This window comes from Cydia fagiglandana, chromosome 19 (assembly GCF_963556715.1).
Source record: "Cydia fagiglandana chromosome 19, ilCydFagi1.1, whole genome shotgun sequence".
In the NCBI taxonomy this organism is placed as follows: Eukaryota; Metazoa; Arthropoda; class Insecta; order Lepidoptera; family Tortricidae; genus Cydia; species Cydia fagiglandana.
In genome coordinates, this window is record NC_085950.1 from 15,543,673 (window position 1) to 15,562,421 (window position 18,749).

Here is an 18,749-nt window from a genome sequence, read left to right on the forward strand (position 1 = left end):
AACAAAATCAACCCAAATCAAATTCAAATGAATGTTATTAAATATTTACCATCCAAAATCATCATTTAAAAGTCAATTCTACCAGCAAACATAAGGAAACAACTCAAAATTTGCATTAGACTACGTTGCCTCATATGTGAATTACTGATAGCAACGTGCAACTTTGCTATCCGTTATTGAAGTGCAAAGTAAGGCTTTCCGAGGTGGGTGAAAAAACTATTTAGTGCGATATTGAAGTTGTTTTATTGTCAAAGATAGCATATTTTCTTTTCACAGTAGATACTTGAGATGTTGCTTGAGATCATTAAAAATATAAGTATATTCTTTCTTTAACATGCAAATAACTTTAGTCAGGAAAAATTGACTTTTATTTACAGTCTACTGAAACGGTTTATAAAAGTATCCAATCTAATTTCCACTGTTGACTGTCTCGTCGAGACGACTTTAAGGCTTAAAGTTTCAAAGCCAACACGCCTTACCAACGGGCTATTAGAGTTCCTTCACCGGAAGTAAGTACTGATTTAAAATAGACTAGAGACGTTAAAATTAATTAAAATAAATAACAAAGTCAGGAACTAAAAGTATGGTCGAATTTCTACTTAACAGTGATTACATCAGACTTGAGCTAATTACTTCTCTGATCTACAAACACTTACTTATCAGTGCTCGTGGCACAAAGTAATAAGCGATAGTGATGTTTACAATAATGGTAACATTCCATTTCTAACCGCAGCTGCACTACCGGTACTGAACGCGTTGCTGTCATTTTCAATTTCCATAGTAAAATTTAGTAGTATTAGTAGATCTTATTTATAAGCAAATGACATCCTCCTACGAATATCCGTTTGTCAATTCACAGACGAGCGGTCTCTGTGTGAGAGACTGCATCTCGAAGGACGGCTTGGACTTGGCGGTGAAGGTGAGGGTGGTGGAGTGCTCGTGCACGGAGCCAGTGGAACAGCAGAACGCGCGCTTGAACTCGTGCCGGAACTTTTCTGGAACAAGAAGTTTAAAAAAATATCAATGGCGGAACAAACACTTGATCAGTACTGTCTTTACCAGGGCCCTCATCCTCAAGGGGCCCCGAAGGACAGACAGTAACAGTATTTATATTTGATTACACCTAATAAATAGAAGATCATATGAATAAATGTTGCCCCAAATTCTTAAGTGCCCAGGGGCCCCCGCATAGTTTAAGACGGCCCTACACTTGATGCCAGGTAGAGATCAATGGCGTTATTCATAAACACATCACAAGCCTGAATTACCTTTTAATCTTTTTGTCTTTATCTGTCATTATGATTTATGTATTTGTAAGAAAGGGATACTCGTAAAGTTTTTTGAATACGGAGAAAAAGCTTTTACTCTTTCTACGTTGTCTCTTTCATACGTTTGATAAGGGTCGCCTTTATCTAATTAAACCTTTTTCCGGTTTGGACTGATTTTTCGACAGGCATGTCGACCTTTGTCTGGGCACCTGTGTCCCTTCTATTCCAATCCATCCGTTATTTTATGCACGTAGTCGGTACCTGAGCTGAGCAATCAAGACCAGAGATCAACAATTTTAAAATTCAAGTCACTCTGCAATGTTTTCACGTTCACACCTAAATGTATTGTGTTGATTGGCGGTAAGGTTGTGTAATACAAATTCAACCAGAATTAAATTATCCGGATTTAGATTCGACGGGTCTACCGTACAATTTAGAGACAGGAGTCACGTAACTATTTGTTAAAAGTTTGTTCGGTCTCCAATTAAGACTATGGGAACCATCTAAGCAATCGCATCTAAGCATCGATTTTATACATTTAGCAAAAAAGAGATAACTGCACAAAGCTTTGATAAAACGGGCCACGGTTTTTCTTTCAAAAATCATATTAGAGCTGGACGCAATTTACTAATAAAATTCATTTCCAATTCGTACTCTTAAAAATAATGATACAATTATGCGGATCATATACCTTGATCTTGAATAGGCTGCCCTTAACTGCAAGCTTTCATTACATTATACGGCTTAGGTACTCTCGTTCTATTATGTCTGGGTCTAATGTAACGAGACATCTTTTCTTCTGGGCTATCAACAGGTTCAACGTCTGAACTTATCTTCGTCGCTAATTTATTAGTGTTCCAAAATCTTTCGAGATGCTTTTCACATTCAAATAAATTGAACTTGGCGAAAAAGGTTTCGTAATCACTAAATAAAAATCGGCCAAGAGCATGTCGGTCCATGCTCGGTGAAGGGTTCCGTAGTTACCCTTCTGCTAGAATAGGCAAAACGGGAGCTAATAATAAGTATCATGTACATTACAATCATAAGGGAGTATCTTCGCAGCACTTTGTACGTCTAAGCTAAGCTCAGAACTTTTTACTTTTTGCAATAATTTCAAAGGGCCAATGATTCAAAAATAAGGGTCCATACTTCTTCTTCTTCTTCAGCGTGTGCTCGCCCACCGTTGGGCATACGCCTCTCCAATCTCTCTCCATTTATAGCGGTTGTTGGTTACCCGTACCCAGACTGGTCCCGCTGTCTCCTTTATGTCATTGGACTAACGGGCGGGTGGTCTGCCTACACTTCTTCTGCCTAGCCGGGGTCTCCACTCCATACCTCCAGGGTCCATTACATGACTTATGTATCCATGCCAAATTTCAGCTTTATAGCACTAACGATCACGGAGGAAAGCTGCGGACGGACGGACAGACAGACATGGCGAAACTATAATTGGGTTCCTAGTTGACTACGGAACCTTAAAAAAGATAATCTTCCGCCTTAAGATAACACAAACAACTGTGGAGCCCACAGCCAACCTTACAAATAAGTACCGTCCTATTTGTCGTACCGTTGTATATAGGTATCACATAATATATTTAATGTCGTTGCCTATTTACACCCTGGGTGAAATTTAATTTGCCGCAGCCTATTTTTCATTCAAAATAATCATCCGCATATTCTTTTATCATTTTTATTCGACCTCATTTTATAACAACTCCATCCAACTTTTTCGACTGCCTATCAATTTGTGATCAATATAAAAAAAACAACGGGTTGCACTCCGGGAGTGCCGACAGAAGTGAAAACTCAATGACTAGTCCAAAATGTCTGCAGCACTATGTGTAATTGACTCATCCTACTTTCTATTGAAAAACTTTAGTTCCGAAATTGCTGGTCAGTGAGCTTGTTTAAAATTCGAAATTGTCATGATATTTTGAGTTTTATTCACCAGTACTAGAGTTCACTTTTATTAGCTATTTTATCAAGATAAAGCTTTATTGAATTATATTTGAGTGATATAAAGTTAGAATGTAACTGTGAGATCCTCGTATTTCAACCCGTAGAACCTTTTTCATACAATGTCATTGAGTTTTTCTTTATTGATTTAAATGCCATCTAAATGAGTGGCCATCTAAACGTTACGGTCACGTGATCGCTGTCTCGAGTTTATCATTTTTTCCCCACCTCAAAAAGTGCCCAGCGCCGCTAAAGAAGTATTCACTTCAAAAGATTTGAAAAATGTGGCACTTCAATTTTCATCTGTCTAGTCTGATATCCACATAAAAATTACAATGAATAATATTTCCGCTTTTAATAATTGAGGAGATTGGACTCGCAGTGATTGCTACATATTTTACGAAGAAATAAGATGAGAATTGCGGCAGGAGAACAAACGAAGCCACCACAAAGACATGAAGAAATAATCGATTCAGGTGACCAAGCTTGGCATCCATTATTCATTACTTTTTAGGGTTCTGTAGTCAACTAGGAAGCCTTATAGTTTTGCCATGTTCGTCTATTCGTCCGTTTGCGGCTTTGCTCAGTGGTCGTTAGTGCTAGAAAGCTGCAATTTGGCATGGATATATAAAAAATATGAAGAACGATAAAATAAAAATTCCAAAAAATAAATTGGGTACCCCATACAAAGTGTATTTCATTTTTATTTTTTAGTTCGCTCTATCCCAATGGTGTGGGGTATCGGTGGATATGCTTTTCAAAACGAATACGGGTTTCCATGAACCAAGTTTCGATAAGTAGGTAAAGTTAATATAAATAAATAATCGCCCCGACAGGAAGAGAGTGCAGAGCAATTTGAGCAAGTTGTTAGAATAAACACAACCCTCAAGTCTCAGCTCGCTAACCAGGATGTTGAGTTAGAGGACATGCAGGGGCAGCGGGATGAACTTCAAGCTGCCGTTGATCAGTTCAAGAATTGTCAGGAGATACATGAGCAGGCATTACAACGCATCCAGGACTTAGAACAGCAGCTGGAGGAGTCAGAGTCAAAACATAGTTGCAAGTATTGCTCCGGCCACTCCGGACTGCGAGACAATAATTTAAGTATTTTTGCTGAAATTAATAGCTTTGATGTAGATTCAGTCGATGATAGCATAGGGTTCTCCCCAATGGTAGAAACAGTAGATTTAAAAAGTTCTGTGCACATTGAAGGCAGTAGTGATATTAGAGTCCCACTGAAAGGATCCAAAAAAATAAAAAAATATTTTAAACTCAGTAGATTCATAAAGAAATCTAAACTTTTGCTAAAACGCCATAATTCAATATTCAAAACGATACAATCCAAATGTAACAGTGTCGCCTTAAGCGATGAACTTCTAAACTGCCAATACCAACTAGACCGGACAGTAGAAGAATTGAGTCATCGCTCCGATGAACTAGAAAAATTAGAATTAAAGTTGAAAAACTTAAATAATAGAGACGAACTGTCAAGTAAAGCGTTACAGGAATACATAGCCTTTATAAATAATGTTCTAGAACCGGGGAGCAGCTACACTCTGCGTATGGACTCGCCGCGGCCCCCGCCCCGCCCCGCCACGCCGGGCTCGCCCGCGCTGCGCGCCCTGTTCGCGTCGCGCGCCGCCCGCGCGCCCGAGCTGCGCGGCGACTCCGAGCCCGCCCCTCGCGTCGCGGATCCGGCGCCCCTGCCGCCATCGTCACCGCCGAGCCGAGCCGAGCAGGTTCCATCGGGGCCGGGCCGAGCCGAGCCGACTCCGTCGCTGCTGTGCCTCGTCGAGCCGGCCCCTTCACCGCCGAGCCTTGTCAAGCTGGCTCTGTCGCTGCTGACCTACGTCGAGCCTGCGCCATCCCCGCCGAGCCCTGTCTCGCCAGCTCCATCGCCGCCAGGCCTCCCCTCGCCAGCACCAGCGCCGCCCCGCCTCGGGTCTGGGGCGGCCCCGCCGCGGCCGCAGCGCCGCCCGCGCGCCGCCGGCCGCCGCACGCTGCTGTACTCGGACGAGGTGGGCGCCGGCCTGGGCGTGCTGCTGGCGCAGCGCTTGTCGCAGGGCGTCGTCAACCACTGTCACCCGGGCGCCTCTGTCGATCGTTTAATCGAATCTATTTCTGCAGGCGAGTTTGACCGCGACTCGACGCTTGTAGTTTTATTAGGAAATAGTTTAGACTGTACTAAGCGAGATATCTTAAAATTATCCGCTACGCTGTCGACGATTGACCGGGGAGAGGTTGCTAAAATAATTATCTGTGCGCTCCCTTATAGAATGTCGAGCAAGGTAAATAAGAGGGTATTTCATTACAATTCTTTATTGTATAACCTTTCCTTGTACAGTAGTACGATTTCGTATTTTGATACGAATAAATTTATAGAAGATTTTGTTATGCCCCATAAGAGGACCTACCTACCGCGAAGATGTCTTGTAGAGTGTGCTAACCTGTTAGCATATAATATTGAAGACCCCGTCGTGGCTAGCACGGCGTCTAATAACCTTAAGTCGCGTAGTATTTTACGCCTTGGTAGCGTAGGGTTTGAGATGGAGCCGCCTGGTGATTTGAATTTAAACTAATCGCTACGACAACGTGTGCACCAGCCGGCTCCGTTCATATTGATCACTGTGATGCTAGTATGTTTGGTAAAACCAATTTATTGAACTTAGTTCATCAAAATATCCAAGGATTTACCTGTAAGGAACACGAAATTGATTTGTTTATACAGTACTCGAATATTGACATTCTCTGTATAACTGAGCACTGGCTTAAAGGTCATGAATTTATGTTTAATTTCAATAATCATAGTATAGTAAGTTCATTTTTTAGGAGATCTTGCAATCACGGCGGGTCATTGATAATGGTAAAACATAATTTAAAAAGTAAGGAGCGTAAAGACATTGTTGACATGTCTGTGGAACGCCTTATAGAACTTTCTTGTGTTGAATTGGAACAATTTATAATTATATGCGTGTACAGGCCCCCATCGGCAGACTATAACTTATTCGAATCGGTCATAGATGAAGTACTTAGTAGTGTTTTTGGAAGTCACAAAAATATAATTGTATGTGGTGATTTCAATATTAATTTGCTAGAAAATTCGCCATTATGTGGAAGGTTACTAAATACTTTTAAATCCTTCAATTTAGTCAATTTATTTTGTGAACCCACTCGAGTCACAGCAACCAGTGCTACATGTATAGATAACATCTTTAGTAATAATGACGCGATTAGTAAATCTGTTATTAACAACCTAAGTTCTGACCACTGTGGACTAAAAGCTTCTTTCAGCGGGAAAACTGAAAAAATTCCTCAAGACACTTTGTGTAGGCCGATTTCCGAAAGTCGCCTAGGTTTATTCAATCGTAATATTACTAAACAATTATGTTGTCTTTCATGTACCCAGGAAAACCCTGACTGTTTGAGTTCCGAGTTGTTTAATTGTATTAAAAAGGAATTTGATGCCTGTTTCATTCAGAAAAAGGTGCAAGGCAAGGCTAAGACTAAATTTAGCGACTGGGCTACACCGGATATTCACGAGAAAAGACGCCGGCTCTACGACTTATATGATTTAAAGGCAACTGATAAAAGACCGGAATTTCTGGAGTACGTCAAAAATTATTCTAAATCTTTTAAAATGTTGTGTGTCGCCGCTAAAGCCGATTATTTGTCGAAAAAGATCCTAAATTCCAGCGATAAAGTCAAAACTGTATGGCAAGTTATCAGTAATGAAACTGGAAAACGTAAACTGAAGGATCCGCACTACAACCTACGAATTGCTGACACTTTAGTAAGTTCCGACCGTGAACTGGCAGATCATTTTGAGCGGTTTTTCTCGAATATCCCGGTAGAAACAACAAGATCCCTTAATTCATCGCCAGACGTCGCTGAAGAAATTTTGAAGACAAATGTGGCAGAATGTACAGAAATCTTCAAATTTTCGTATGTCTCATCGAATATAGTTCTTAAGACTTTTAGGTCTTTAAATTTAAAGAAAACAGAAGATCTTTGGGGCCTGTCTGTCAAAGTATTAGATTCCATCGTTGAGTCAATTACACCATACTTAGCTGAGATTTTCAACAGATGCATTGATGCTGGAATTTTTCCAGATATTATGAAACATAGCAAAATTATCCCTCTGTTTAAATCAGGAACGAGAACAGATCCCACGAACTTTAGACCGATTTCAATACTACCGGCATTAAGCAAAGTGTTCGAGAAACTTATTCTGAATCAACTATTGTCACATTTCAACAGAAACAAACTGCTTGACAGCAATCAATTTGGTTTCACCAAAGGTCGATCAACTACTGACGCCGGTGGGGTACTTCTAAAACACGTCTTTGATGCTTGGGAAAAAGCTCAAGATGCTGTTGGAATTTTCAGTGATCTGTCAAAGGCATTTGATTGCGTTGATCACGAAAATTTAAAGAGAAAATTAAGCCGCTATGGGATAAAAGCTAGTGCCCTTGACCTGGTCTCATCGTACCTTTCGGATAGAACTCAGCGAGTAGTTATTAATGGAACTCAATCGGCGGGGTCCCCGGTAGCCCTCGGAGTGCCTCAAGGTTCAATTCTTGGTCCCTTCCTGTTTTTGGTATACATTAATGACTTACCAAAAGTTGTGCAAGATAGACATGATATAGTGTTATTTGCAGATGACACTTCCCTTATATTTAAAGTGGACAGAAAGGAAAATAGCTTCGAGAGCATTAATGACGCGCTATCTACCATTGTAAACTGGTTTACGGCAAACAATTTGCTTTTGAACGCCAAGAAAACCAAATGCATCAAGTTTACGCTACCTAACGTCAAGCAGATAAATAACAGCAAGATTAAATAAAAGGTGATACGCTGGAATTTGAGGACCGAACTGTTTTCCTGGGATTCACTCTAGACTCCAAACTGCAATGGCATGCACATATAGGCACTCTAGCCGGAAAACTTAGTTCAGCAGCCTATGCAGTGAATGAATGAATGAATGAATGTTTATTTGCTTCAAACAAGCGTATATATAGGTGTTACATTTTGTTTTTGTACGATCCTTGTTTTGCCATGACTGGCGTACAAATATTGTTTGTACTTATACTAACTAAATTGACTATGTACAAGAATAAACCGAAACTTATAGACTACGATTTTAATTTTAATTTCATGCAATTCATGCAATTTATATACAATAATAATTCTCCAATTCGATTTTATAAAATTAATGAATAAGTAGTACCTACAATTGACAAATATCTAACATTACAATTTACATTTGTTTATGAATTCATCGACAGAATAATAACAATGTTCAATTAAATAATTAAATAATTTCTTCTTAAAAATATTAAAAGCCATTTCTTTAAATGTATCTGAGAGAATATTAAATATCTTAATAGCCATACAATATGAATTTTGTCGTGATAACGCTAGATTGGTTTTCGGTAAGTTTAACTTAATCCGATGTGTCCCTCTTTTAGAGTTAGTGACTCTTACATCAAACAGTTCCATATTTTTCTTTACAAAGATACACATTTCAAACACATATAAACATGGAAGTGGCAGTATACGTTTGGATTGGTAAAGTGGCTTACAGTGGTCTAAGAAATCGGCTCCACATAAAGTGCGGATGCATTTTTTTTGTATTTTAAAAATTATATCAGCATCCGTCGAGTTTCCCCAGAGTATGAGCCCGTACCGTAATATTGATGCCACATAACCGTGATATGCAGAAAGAGCTGCTTCTTCTGAGACTACATTGCGTAGCCGATATAGTGCATACACAAAACGATCGACTCGTATGCGCAGATTATCAATATGACTCCTCCAGTTACAGAAGGAGTCCAATGTTATTCCTAAAAATGTCGCAGATTTAACTTCTTCAATTGATTGATTATTATATGATATATTTAAATTAGTCTTTTTACTTTTACATGTCAAAAATTGTATAAATTTAGTCTTTGCCAAATTAATGCTCAAATTATTATCTGCCATCCAATTAATTATGTCATTTAATGCTTGATTTATTTCATGTTCAAATGTTAAAATATTATTACAATTTATAAGTAAGGTAGTATCATCAGCGAACAATATACATTTGTGATTCGTTGCATCTGGCAGGTCATTAATATAAAGTAGGAACAGCAATGGACCTAATATACTTCCTTGAGGTACGCCGGTAGGATTGAGTTTGTAGTTTGATCTGTATGCTAATCTATCATGACCAGTCATTTTCATGATTTCTACACACTGTTGTCTGTTACTGAGATAACTAATAAGCCAGTCATAAGCAAGACCTCTTATACCATACCTATACAGTTTACTCATTAATATGTTATGGTTCACGAAATCGAATGCTTTTGACATATCTAATAAAACTGCTACTATGGGTAGCCTATTGTCAAGGTTATCGATGACATATTTCATCAGATTAAAACATGCTTTAGAAGTTGAGCTATTTTTACGAAACCCGAATTGCTCTTTTTTTAATACTTGAGAGTGTGATATAAAACTAGTGATTTTATTATGCATAATTTTTTCAAGAATCTTAGACAGAACGGGTATAAGGGTAATAGGTCTGTAATTGCTAACCTCGGATTTAATTCCTTTTTTATATAATGGTTTCACGACAGAATATTTAAGACGTTGCGGGAAAATACCTTGTGTGAATGATAGGTTTAATATGTGGCACAGGGGTCCCGATAAGCTGATTGCACACAATTTGATAACCTTTGTGCATATGTCGTCGTAACCAGTGGAGTTTGTATTGCGTAGACTTTTTATCGTCTTGATCACATCTATGTTGTCAACTGGAGTAAGGAACATACTGTGTACATTTTGGGATGTCCTGTTGGAGTTATGTACTGGATGTTGTTGTCCTTGTGTTATGTTTATGAAGTAACTATTCATTTTTTCAGCTATGTCTTGTGGATCGTGAATAATGTCATTACCAATTACAATTTCAGCTATGTCTTCGGTGGCCTGGGTCATATTACAGTTATTTTTTATTATTTGCCACGAAGCTTTACATCTGTTACTAGAGTTGTTTATAAATCTCATATTTGAAATTTGCCTCGCTTTATGTAGGCATGTTTTTAACATTTTTGTATATATTTTGTATCGTTTTAAATAGTCTTTGTTGTGACCATTTCGAGAAGCTATTCTATATAAGGTACGTTTCTTAGCACAACTAATTTTTACTCCTTTCGTGAGCCATTTGTTTTTTACTGGTTTAATAACTCTCTTTACTTTAAGATGTGGAAAGCAAAGGTTGTAAAATAGTATAAGGAGCTCATGGAATTGGTCAAACGCTGCGTTTGTATCGATCTCTTGTAATACTTCAGTGAAAGATAAAGCGGACATACATTCGTAAAATTTTTGTAGATTTTCCTTACTATAGTCTCTTCTTATTTCATGTATATATATAAGTTTCTTTTTCACTGATCTATTTATGTTTATTTTACAAGATAAACTCTGGCCAGTTTCATGGTCTGAAAGACTTAAGATATGTATATTCGGCTCAATATCTGTAATATTGCTAGCCATCAAATCTATGCATGTTTTTTTCCTCGTAGGGCGATGTATATGATTGTATATATTGTAATTTGAAAGTATTGATATAAGTTCTTTTTTTAATTTATTATCTTTCAGTACATCAATATTCCAATCTCCGCAAAGCACAATTCGTTTCTTATTATTTCTAGTAATACACTTTAACAACTGATTTAATTGAGAGAAGAATACTCTTATATCTGAAGTTGGTGTCCTGTATATGCAGATCACTATCAAATTATACTGGGGTATTTCAATGCCGCAGCTTTCAAATTCTAATGGTCGAGAGAGACCCTGAACTTTTTCAAGAACTACATATTCTAAACCTGTCTTAATGAGGATACAAGTGCCCCCCCGCTTTTGTTGTTGCCTACAGTATGAAGCAGCAACATGATAATTATTTATGGTTAGATTTTTTATAGATCCTAATTTTATAAAAGTTTCACACAAACATATTATTTCTAAATGACCTAATTTTACCTGAAGGTCATCAATTGCGGACTCAAAAATATCCATTTTTCCTAGTATGCCTGCAATATTTTGATGAAGTATGTTTACAATCACCGATTTAGCTACGAAAGGAATGAGAATCGGTCGTTAACATGGCCTCGTTATTTATTTGTTTTTTAAAATAATAGGGAATTGTACCTTTATTATATTTGCAATTTTTGTCCTGGGGAGTAGAACATTGAGTTGGTTTGTCAACTGGTTTTACATAATTATAGTACATATCTTTATAGTCCCTTTGATCCACAATCGCGTTAATTTTTTTACATATATTTACTAGGTATTGTGTCTTGTTTCTGTACGTATTGTTGGAAACATCAATGTATTTACAATTTTTCTGTCTTAAACAAAAATGTTGTAACATGTAATTTATTAAATCAGCATGTACGTATGGATTGTATCTTATACTAACTATGTAAACATTACAATTTTGCAGATGTTTTAACGCTATATTTAAATTAGATATAAGGTCTACCGGGTTTTTGTCATGTTCACCAAGTGACAGTATAATGTTAGTACCATCAGAGAACACGCATCGCTGTATCGTTGCGACAATACTCGACGCAGGCGCCTCGGGTTGTACACTCGATGAAACTTTGTAGGACTTCGTCAATATGTCGTCGCAACGCGTATGTAAGAGCTTTGACGCTAGTCCGACGCTTTGTTTTCCTCCAAACACGAAAAGAGTATCGTTTGAATTTTTGTAACGTTTTGCATGGCCGTTTTCCGTTTGGTCCTGTTCCGCTTCCGGGGTACTAGGTATCGATGTCATGGACGTCTCATTTATTACAGGATTCCCAGGACTGTTTTTTGTTTCATTACTGTCATTTAGCGAATTCAGACGTTGAACGGTACTAGTACGGGCTTGTCGTGATCTCTTGTTCTTTTTCTGTTTCGGGGTTTTCTTTTTTGTTGACGTAGGAGTATTGTCTCTTAATAATTGTTTAAAAATTTGTACTTGCCGCGTTAAATCCGCATTAGCCTTTGTCAGCTGTGTCACTTCAGAATTTAATTTATATATTTCTTCATGTGCACTGTTTAGTTGAGTAGTAATAATATTTATCTTATCCTTTAAATCAGCGACTTGAGACTCCTCTGTGAGGTTTGGCAGACTTTGTATACTCATGTTGTTATCGCTCAAGGTGGAGTTCATAGACTGATCACCTAGAGAATCACCGGATTCCTCTATAGATTCCTCTAAAGATATTCTCTGTTCTTGTGTGGGTATCTGAGGTGTGGGCGACGAGGTAGAAGCTAAAGGCGAGTCTAAATCTTTGTTTAAGATTTCATTTTTTTTTCTTAATGTCACGTTATTGACCTCTGTATTTTTTTTTGACGTTTTATTAATCGGTGCCTTTTTTGTTGTATTTGAGTTCGGTGTGTTCTTACTTCTGCGACATGATAAACACGACCAATTTTTTTTACTTTCTTCTGTCATCAATTGGAAAAGCTTTGTTGCTCTTCGGGCACATTTCGTATCAAAAGTCTTTTTACATTTCATACACTTCAAAGTATCTTTGCCTTTTAGGCTTTGTTCGCACTTCGCACATGTCGTTGACATTTTGTAGTTTATTAAAATATTCACTAGACCGTAAGTCACGTCAAGCGGTCAAGCGCTGCAGCGCTGCATATGTTTGATACGGCCGACACAGAGCCCGATCCTTTCCAACAAGCGCTCTCCGTGCCTAGCGGTGTCACTGCAGGCGACCGGTTTGCCGCGCGCTCGATGACGTCGGACACGGACGACACAGATCCCGATCCTTTCCAACAGCACGACACAGTGCCGTATTGTGTCTTCTCAAGTTATCCGTTAACACAGTATTTTAAACTTTGTCCTTAAATATTTTTATAATTACGAATAGTTTTAGGATGATTTTTACACTAATCGGTCACATTTCACATATTGCACAATATTAGCTGGTCCATTGTAAGTGCCAGTAACTATTTACACAATTAACGAATTAAAATTACGGAGACGGTCAAGTACGGTACGTTATCGGTGAGTGCGCGCGCGAGTCGCGCGTGAGGAGAATCAAACAACTGACAAACGTAGAGACGGCCAGGCTGGTATACTTTAGTTACTTCCATAGTGTTATGTCTTATGGAATTCTGTTGTGGGGAAAAGCGGCAGATATTCAGACAATATTTGTGCTGCAAAAACGAGCTGTACGTTCCATCTATGGACTGGGCGCTCGAGTATCCCTAAGAGAGAAATTCAAAGAAGTTAACATTCTTACCGTTGCATCTCAATACATACTAGAGAATATTATGTATGTTCGGAAAAACATCCACGAATTCAAGGTTAACAGTGATATCCATAACTATAACACTAGAAACAAACATAAACTTGCTGTGCCCGCCCACCGCCTCCGTAAGGTTAGTACGTCTTTCGTCGGGAACTGTACACGTTTTTATAACAAAGTCCCCACTGATGTAGTGAATTTACCACTTCATAAATTTAAGTCGCACATTAAGCACTCCTTGTTACGTAAGGCGTACTACACTGTAAATGATTTTATAAACGATAGAGATGCTTTTAAGCCGGTAGCTTGATTTCATTAGTATAATAAGAATTAAATAAATATTGTTTTTTTTTTACATTGTGAATTAAATATGCTAGTGTCCAGTAGAATTGACACATGAGACAATGATGTTCTCGCTTGATTATATTGTTTAATTTAATTTTAGTTTTGGACACTTGGAAACCTTATACATCTCTAAGTACATATTTATTTATTTGATTTTTATTTTTGATTGTACATACTTACCTATATTTTTAATGTTTCTGACACTTAGAGACCTTTACATCTCTAAGTCAACTTAGGCTAGTAATTATGTGAAGCTATATTACTGTCTTTTTATGTAACATATGAGCACAAATGCCGTGTCTTACAGCTACATGTTATTACTATTTTAATATTAATATAGGCCGGTAGCTTGAAAATGTCATGCTCGCTTAAAAGTCTTTGCTTACGGTGGCGTTGTTGATCGGGTCGCCACTTTCCCGAATGAAGGTTGAGGGAGGCGATGGCTGAGATACGCGTCATACTCGTGAACGGGTGCTGTTTGTGGAGACTGGTCTGTTAAGCTAACACGAGCTATTATACTTAGTAACTTTTATTAATTAATTACAGTGAGACGCCTCATTCTGTTCTCGTATGTTTCTTTTCTTTTAATGAATGTATTAATTATACATGATATTGACTCTTGGAGACCTTATACATCTCTAAGGATAACTTGATAAACTATATAATCTTATAGTTCTGACACCTAGAGACATTTACATCTCTAAATATTATAGATTTTTTTTTGTGTGTTTTTTTATCTGTATTTTGTATGTAATTCGACATTAAGAGACCATATACATCTCTTAGTAATTGTAATACGTTAGATTGAATTGTTAGTTTTATTTTATAAAATTGTTGATGTTATTATTTTTGCTTTTATGTAAATTCAATGTTGACGTGTAAAAGTGCCCTTGTGGCCTATTTGCTAAATAAATGTTGATGTTTGATGTTTGATGTTTGATGTTTGTTTGACAGAAAAAAAGAGGCCCCTCTAACTTTTGAACCATGGGTCCAACTAATATGAAAAAAATCTTAAAATGTTTTTTTGAGTTATTGCAAAGCTTTGTCTTCTTAGTAAAAAGACGTACAAAGCACTGCGAATGTACTCCCTTATGCTTGAAACGTACTTACTTACTAACAGCCCCTGTTTTGCATATTCTGACAGAATGGTAACTACGGCACCCTACACTGAGCATGGCCCGACAAGCTCTTGGCCGATTTTCCTTTATTTATTTTAAGTTCGTCATTGCCAATGCCCTTAGATTTAGGTACTCATGCCTAAGCAATTTGTAAGGTCCCTCGTAATCGCCCGAAACAATTTCCGTTAGATCAAAGCTAACTTGAATTTTATTTATATTTTAGCAAACAAAAAGAAGTTTATCCGTATTGGTTATTTTCGTATTGATCTCCACAGTTTAGTAAATCAATAAGAATTGTATTCTTTAAGTATCATTCGAGATCAAATGTCTTCTTAATTACCAAATTCGACTCGGTATTTTATACGCTACGATTTCTGACATACAATCTGATACAATACACTGCTAAAAACTTAAATTTAAAAAAACAATTACATCCGACAGCGATAACTGTAGGTACACAGTCAAGTGTAAAAATATAGGTGTAGACAACTTAGTCAAAAATATGTCCCATAGTTTCTAATTCACTCTGACATAGCAGTTATGGGACATATTTTTGAGATAATTTGTACACCCATATTTTTACACTTGACTGTACATTAAATCGTTAAAGACTCAAAAACGGATATTCAAAATTAAAATCGATCAATGTAAACTAAATATAATTTTTACAACACCTATTCGGAAAAGGGTTTTTTTTCCCGCTAGGAGGGATCAAAGTGGCATTTTTCTTCCCTGCTAGGAAGGATCAAAGTAACACTTTTCTGTTCAAGCACACTATCTTTATTTTTTTTGCACATTATTTTTTTAGCTTAAATAATCTGTTTAAGCATCAGATTGTGTCAAAATTAACATTTTTTTGTTTTCCTCATAGTTGATGTGAAAGGCAGTACCAATATTGTATCACACGGTATCAAAATTATTTCGTCTTGGGGGCAGATTTTTTAATTTCGATCGCTCGATTTCGTCACTCGAGAGTCGGTGGAAAACGATGAAATGCTAATTTTTTAAATACAAGCGATCGAAATTTGGGATCTAGTGGTATTAACCACTCGATTTCAATTCTATTAGTAGAATTTAAGTGCCTAGTATTGGAGATATTATTTATCGAAATACACGAAATCGAGTGGTCGAAATTAAAAAATCGGCCCCTTGGGCGCTAACACTTGAATCCCTCATTACGCTCAGGATTCTCCTTTAGAATCCATCGCTTCATTCAGGATTCAATGTACGCCCTTGACGGAAATATATCATTTTGATCCCTTGTAACACAAACTACTATTTCCTAATCCGTACAAAACTTAGAGCATTTAGTAACTGGAGACGTCATTGCTGTCATTTTCTTTACGAAACGGTCTGCCGATTTTTGCGGGGGAGGGGACGTCAAATGTATTGCTATATACATAATTTGTACGTAACGTACAAAAAGCCATGTCAGTCCATAGGTACAAAAGTTTGCACAATTGTGCAAGTTGTTCGGCAGAGAGGTAAAACGGCGTCTTCTTCTGGCATAATACGAACAAGTTCAAATACATTTTCATAAAACTTACCACTCATGAAATTATAAATGACGGGGTTGATGGCTGAATTCACGTAGCACATAATATGGGACACCAGCGCCAGTGATGAAATGATATCGTTGTTGTTGACGCGGTCGAGTACGCCAGTATATCTGAAAGAAAGAAAAATCTGTATAAAATGAATATTTTTATTGCCGGTTGTGCTTTACGCCTTCAAAGTATTGGACTCAAGGAAAATAAAACCTTTGAGCCTAATCTAAAAGGGGTTGGTTAGCATTTACAATTAACCCCTTTCCTCTAAAGAACACTCGATGGTTGCCGATATATACCAAACAACTTGTAGAGGTATGGCAAACCTTTGCTAATTATTATTTCATGAAAGTTTTTTCGAAGTTTCGTATCAATATGACTATTGGAAGTAGATTGAAATCTGATTAGCAAGATTTTATAACACTGTTATCGAACAAGCGAGTGAAGCGCATCGAAGTTTTTACAATTCAATACGGAACAAACTTTTCAGTGAGTGGCACGTCCGTACATTTCGAAGTTTTTAGTTTTTAGTTAGCAGTTTGTTCAGCGATAGCTTAAATAAAGATTCTCTTATTTTTAAACTTGGTATTAAGTTCTTTATAAATAAGGAAGTTGGTGGAAACACGTATTACTAGTGTAATTTAATTGCGTCAATAAATGCAATTATTTACGAATTGCATCGCTGTGAAGTGAAACATAAGTACCTAGAGATTTCTCGCTGCACAGAATTAAATCACATATAAACTAACGGAAACATCTTGTTTACAACATAAACACTATTCAGAGATCAAGGAACGTCGCGGCCAATATTGTATTATGATAATGAACTGATACGGATGCGAGTTGTCTGTTTATTTAATAATTTAGCAATGAAGTGACAAAGCTCGACTTAATTTTAAATATAGATGTTGATACTACGAGTAGTTGGAAATAGGTAGTACTTACTATTTTAGAAGCACTGATTTTGAAATGTTACTACGCGTTAGGCTTATGATAGTAAACTTTTTATTGTTTGTCATCGCGGCTGTTACGTTTAAGGCCCATTGCCTGCTGCATTGACTGCTGTCACTGTATGTTGTGCCCCAGAATCCCCAGAATCGATACAATATGCTTATTAGTAGGAATGCTGGAACAATTTTTGGCATCCTCTTTATTCGAAACCTATGGGTCATTCATACAGATTAAGGCCCATAATTATTTATTTATTTATTTAAACTTTATTGCACAGTAAAAATTGTACAAAAGGCGAACTTAATGCCAGAAGGCATTCTCTACCAGTTAACCTTTGGGCCAAACAGAGAACAAGTAGTAATAGGTGCAAGAAAAATTAAAAGTACGAAAAATTAACTATTAAGTATACATTTTTATGTTGAACAACATACAATTTCAAATATATATATTGCTATAATATACTTACTTATACATACATAATATACTAACATACATATGGGTACATATAATATAATATAATATTATATATATATATATATATATATATATATATATATATATATATATATATATATATACCTGCTTTCAGATTTTTATGAGACTTAGCTAAGAGACTTTTCTAAAAGATGTCTGCGCAACTTGATTTGAAACAAAGTTTTGGTCTGACTTTGCCTTATCTCGAGTGGGAGGGAATTCCAAAGACGAATCGCATGCATGGTGAAGGAGTTGGTCATGGATCCGGAGCGATACAATGGAACTGACAGAGTTAGTTTTCGGGAGGAACGTAGCTCACGGCCTGGCTGTGCGATAACAAACTGGAATTTAGACCGCAGGTACTCCGGTATCGCTGGGTCGTTTAATATGTTGTAGAGCATACACAGCACCCTGAGGCACCTGCGTTCCCGTACACGAAGCCAATTAAGTTTCCGTCGAAAGGCAGAGACATGGTCGTACTTGCGGAGGCCGAAGATAAATCTAATACAGCTGTTTAAAAGTCTATCCAGTCTGTCTAAGAGTCCTTGTGAAAGGTTGGTAAGGCACACATCACTATAATCAATGACTGGAAGCACAAGAGCCTGAATGAGTAAAGTTTTAGTACTGGCCGGCAGGAAATGTTTAAACCTGTACAATGCTCTCAGGGTATTTGTAACTCTGCGACACACGTCAGAAACCTGTGGCTCCCAAGTAAGGCCCCGATCAATGATCAACCCCAGGTTTCTCACTTGGGATGATAGTGGTATTACAGTACCCTCAAAGAGAATCGGTCTTACATGT

The 18,749-nt window shown here is 37.4% G+C and overlaps 1 protein-coding gene across 1 annotated transcript in view; it reads right to left on the reverse strand.

Moving 5' to 3' along the window:
* Window positions 1–807: 807 nt before the first annotated feature.
* Window positions 808–18,749, reverse strand: part of LOC134674236 (orexin receptor type 2-like) — a 44,805-nt gene continuing 26,863 nt past the window's right edge. Inside the window, exons 6-7 of the mRNA XM_063532297.1 lie at window positions 16,524–16,645; window positions 808–995 (exon numbers count right to left, since the gene is read on the reverse strand). Coding sequence (XP_063388367.1) covers window positions 832–995; window positions 16,524–16,645 — 286 coding nt within the window. The 3' untranslated portion in view covers window positions 808–831. The remainder of the gene's footprint in view (window positions 996–16,523; window positions 16,646–18,749) is intronic.